This window comes from Nyctibius grandis, chromosome 8 (assembly GCF_013368605.1).
Source record: "Nyctibius grandis isolate bNycGra1 chromosome 8, bNycGra1.pri, whole genome shotgun sequence".
Lineage (NCBI taxonomy): Eukaryota > Metazoa > Chordata > Aves > Nyctibiiformes > Nyctibiidae > Nyctibius > Nyctibius grandis.
Window position 1 is genome coordinate 651976 of NC_090665.1, and position 3978 is coordinate 655953.

The following is a 3978-nucleotide window of genomic DNA, read 5'->3' on the forward strand; positions in this document are numbered from 1 at the left end:
GTGTGGTTGGAGACTGGGTGCAACCAGGACACAGGCACCAGGCTTTGCCCGGCTGCTTTCCGAACGGGTCCCTGCGAAGGGGAAGTGTCTCTTGGCTCCCCCTCTGCCTCGACACACATTTTGCAGTACCTTCCTCCCACAAAAACTGCCCCCGCTCCCGCTCAGCCAAACAGATCGCTCCTTTGCCTTGACTCATTAATGATTGACCCATCTGCAAACGGGGTGTAACGGCGATGCCGCGCTCCGGGGATCCAGCGCTCGCCCAGGCAGCTCCGGCAGCGGCGATGGAGGGGCAGCACCCAGCCCTGGGCACGGTAAGGGGTCCTTGTGCCCGCTGCTCGGGGACACTCTGCTGCTCCTCCAGCGAGACCTTTTCTGAGTGAGCCCTTTCATTGTCTTACCCTGACTTTAAAACTGATTAATCAGTCTTTTTCTAACGACTACCTAAATCATTGCGTCTGTCAGTACACTAACGTTTTAATTATTATTTGTATTTGAAGTGCTAATGTTAGCGCAGTGTTTTCTAGAATTAAAACCTCACTAAAGTTTTGAGTTTCTCCTTGGGAGCCTGCGCAGCCAGGGTTAGGCTGGATGCTGCACGTGAGGCTGTTCTGACCAGAGCGAGCGTTCGTGGCTATAGAATGTGTTCCCTGCGGTACACGGTGTAAGTGTAGATATCTGCTGGGTGGAAATTTATGATGTTTTGTATATGCTACACTTTATTCTGCCTCATGATCTACCTTTAAAATAAAATGGGAAAAGGAAAGTGGGAGAGGGGCTTTTTACAACGGCGTGGAGTGACAGGACAAGGGGGGGGATGGTTTTAAGCTGAAAGAGGGGAGGTTGAGATGAGATATTAAGAAGAAATTCTTTGCTGTGAGGGTGGTGAGACCCTGGCCCAGGTTGCCCAGAGAAGCTGTGGCTGCCCCCTCCCTGGCAGTGCTCAAGGCCAGGTTGGATGGGGCTGGGAGCAACCTGGTCTGGTGGAAGGTGTCCCTGCCCGTGGCAGGGGGTTGGGACTGGATGGGCTTTAAGGTCCCTTCAACCCAAACCAGTCTGTGGTTCTCTGATTCTATGAAAACCCAGTGCTTTGAGAGCAGAGACCTGTTAACAAATTCTAGACACCAGAACAATACGAGGACGACACGATTTGTGGTGACTGTCTTTGGCAGATTTTGTGGCAGTCACATTGCTGCTTTTAGAGCTTAGACAGAGCTTGATTTCAGCTTTAATCTATAGCCCATTTTTCTAACATTTGTTTTCCCTTGCTTTCTAGTTGTTTTGCTAATATCTTAACGAAGGGCTCTCGCTAAACGCTTGCTTTACCTCGCAGCTCCCCTGCAGGTGGGTGCGGGTGTCTCTGCCTGAGGAGGGAGAGAAGCGAGCGCTCGGGATCCTGCTCTAGCTCTTCCTCTGTAGCATGAAAGTGTTTTTTTAACCACCCTTTAGAAAGAAATCAAAATTTGTCCTCGGGCAAACGCACGCTCGGTGCGGCATCCTAGAAAGCTTTGCTCCTTAAAGAACGCTGATGGTGCTACACGGTGCTCTCACTTCATAGGAAGTTAATAAGAAAAGTGACTTAAAGTGTGTGAATTTGGCTTCAAAGGCGTTTTATCCTGCACTGGACTGTGCTGTCCCCTTGACTACAGTCCCTTTCATAACAACAAGGACTCAGTTGTAACTGAACCTTCCTTTCTTGAAGGGGCTTTTTGTAGAACACAGATTTGTAAAACCCCCAGAGCAGGAATGCCCTTGTCTGGGGAACAGCCGCGAGCCCCCGGCACGCCTGCCGCGGTGCACAGGACATGTCACCCTCCCAGCGCTCTCCGTGCGGTTCTGGTGCTGAGGTGCATCATGAATGGTGCAATTAACTTAATAAACACATTTCCTCCTGACTTCGTAGTGAATTCCGAGTAATGCTGTCAGAGCGTGGCCGTGTTGCTGCTAATGAGCTCATCCTTTATCAGCCTTGACAGCGGACTTCTGCTTCGGCGATGAGTGAGGAGACATGGGACAGGGCTTGGGTCACAGGGAGACAGATGACTTCCAGCAAGGGCTGTGACAAAGCGCTGACAGGCGAGTTTCACTTTGCCAGCCTCCAGCAGTGCCGTGGGCTTGGCCAGGCAGCAGATGCCTTCGGGCGATGCTCTCACTTCAGACTCCTCACACAGGTTTTTCCTCACACAAGTTTTCACCTTGCTCAGTAACTCTGGTCAACAGCTGAAAGCAGAAATCCTGTGTGCATAAGGGATATTCTTTGAGTTCAAGGCTCTACTCACCATATAAGCTGTAAGGAAACATACTATATTCAACTACTACACCAACAATATAAAAATAGCCATGCAATGGTCTTTTATTAATTTTGATGTGGTGTGTTTTTTTTTTTTTCCTTTTGACTTTCCAGGCTGTGAACGAGACAGGTGACTGTTTGCTGATGAACAGAGTCCTGGAGAAGTATTATCTTTCCACCATGTACAGCCTTGAGTTCATTTTAGGCTTCATTGGAAACACCATTGTTGTGTTCGGCTATATTTTCTGCCTGAAAAACTGGAAAAGCGGCAACATCTACCTGTTCAACTTATCATTATCAGATTTATTATTTCTGTGTACTCTTCCAATACTTGTGAACAGCTACTCCAGAGATCAGTGGGCAAAGGAGAGCATCTTGTGCCACAGCAACAGATTCCTGTTGCACGCAAACCTGTACAGCAGCATCCTTTTCCTCACCGTCATCAGTATTGACCGATACATGCTCATAAAATACCCTTTCAGAGAACACTGTCTGCAGAAGAGGAGAACGGCCCTTATCGTGTCCGTTGCCATCTGGATCGGGGTTATACTGGAGCTGCTGCCGTTGATGTTGTTCCTGGAGCCCGTAACGCCTGCCAACAATTACAGGTGTCTTGATTACGCAAGCTCTGGAGACCCCACAAAAAACCTCATCTATAGCATGTTTCTGACCATCTTTGGGTTCCTTATCCCTCTCGTGATCATGTGCTGCTTCTATGTGAAGATGGTTCTTTTCCTTAAAAACAGGAGCGAGCAACTCAGCTCCCTCCTGACACTTGAAAAACCCCTTACTTTGGTCGTCCTCACGGTGGTTATCTTCTCCTTGCTCTTTACTCCCTACCACATCATGCGCAACGTCCGCCTCGCTTCCCGAATCCCGGCCTTGAACGTATCCGTGTGCACGCAGGGCGTCATCAACACCATCTACATCGTCACGAGACCCATCGCCTTTTTGAATAGTGCCATTAATCCTGTTTTTTATTTCTTAATGGGTGACCACTTCAGAGAGATGCTGATGGCGAAAGTAAGGCAGCTCTTGAGCAGGGTGACAACCGCTGGCAAATGAGTGAATAAGGAGACGGGGGGAGGAAACTCCCTTAGGGAGAGCATCCTCTGATGTACAGTGCCATGTTTTTTTAGATAATTTATGCTGTAGAATATGTGTGAGCTGATTGTGTTCCTCTAAACGCCCTTGTTACCTTATTGTCCAGCAGACCTCCTTTGCTCTGACCCCACGGCCCCGCAGCGATGCTCTCTCCCAGCAGCGCAGCAGGAAGCCGTGCCCTCACAGCAGGACACGCTACGGCCTGTTAATGCTGGAAATTAGTTCTTAGAGGGAAAACACGCTGCTCTCAGGCAGCTTCTGCGTGAGCCAGACCTTGATGCTGGGCTGGACCTCAGCTTGGATGAAATGTGCCAGAGGCACTAATTCCCATGGTCAGCACAGCTTGGGGATCAAAGTTGAGTCTCTTCATACAAGTGTCTGCAAACTCTGTGTCTCAGAATAAAAAAAAACGGGGACAATTTCCCTTTCCAGCTGATTCGAGGGTGGCATCTGGGCTGTGGCAGAGGAGGAGGGTGTGCGGGCAGCGGGGAGGAAGGCTGTGTCAGCACTGCAGGGGGAGGCGGGGGGCAGGTTCCTGTTCCTCTTTGCAACGGGTGCGAGGAGTGCAGGAAGCTGGAACAGGG

At 49.8% G+C, this 3978-nt stretch overlaps 1 protein-coding gene across 1 annotated transcript; it reads left to right on the forward strand.

Moving 5' to 3' along the window:
• The first annotated feature begins 249 nt into the window (after positions 1 to 249).
• SUCNR1 (succinate receptor 1) lies at positions 250 to 3557 on the forward strand. Its single transcript, XM_068406904.1, has 2 exons — positions 250 to 314; positions 2405 to 3557. Exons 1-2 carry the CDS (start codon positions 285 to 287, stop codon positions 3353 to 3355), a joined length of 981 nt encoding a protein of 326 aa, XP_068263005.1. The 5' UTR covers positions 250 to 284; the 3' UTR covers positions 3356 to 3557.
• Positions 3558 to 3978: the final 421 nt, after the last annotated feature.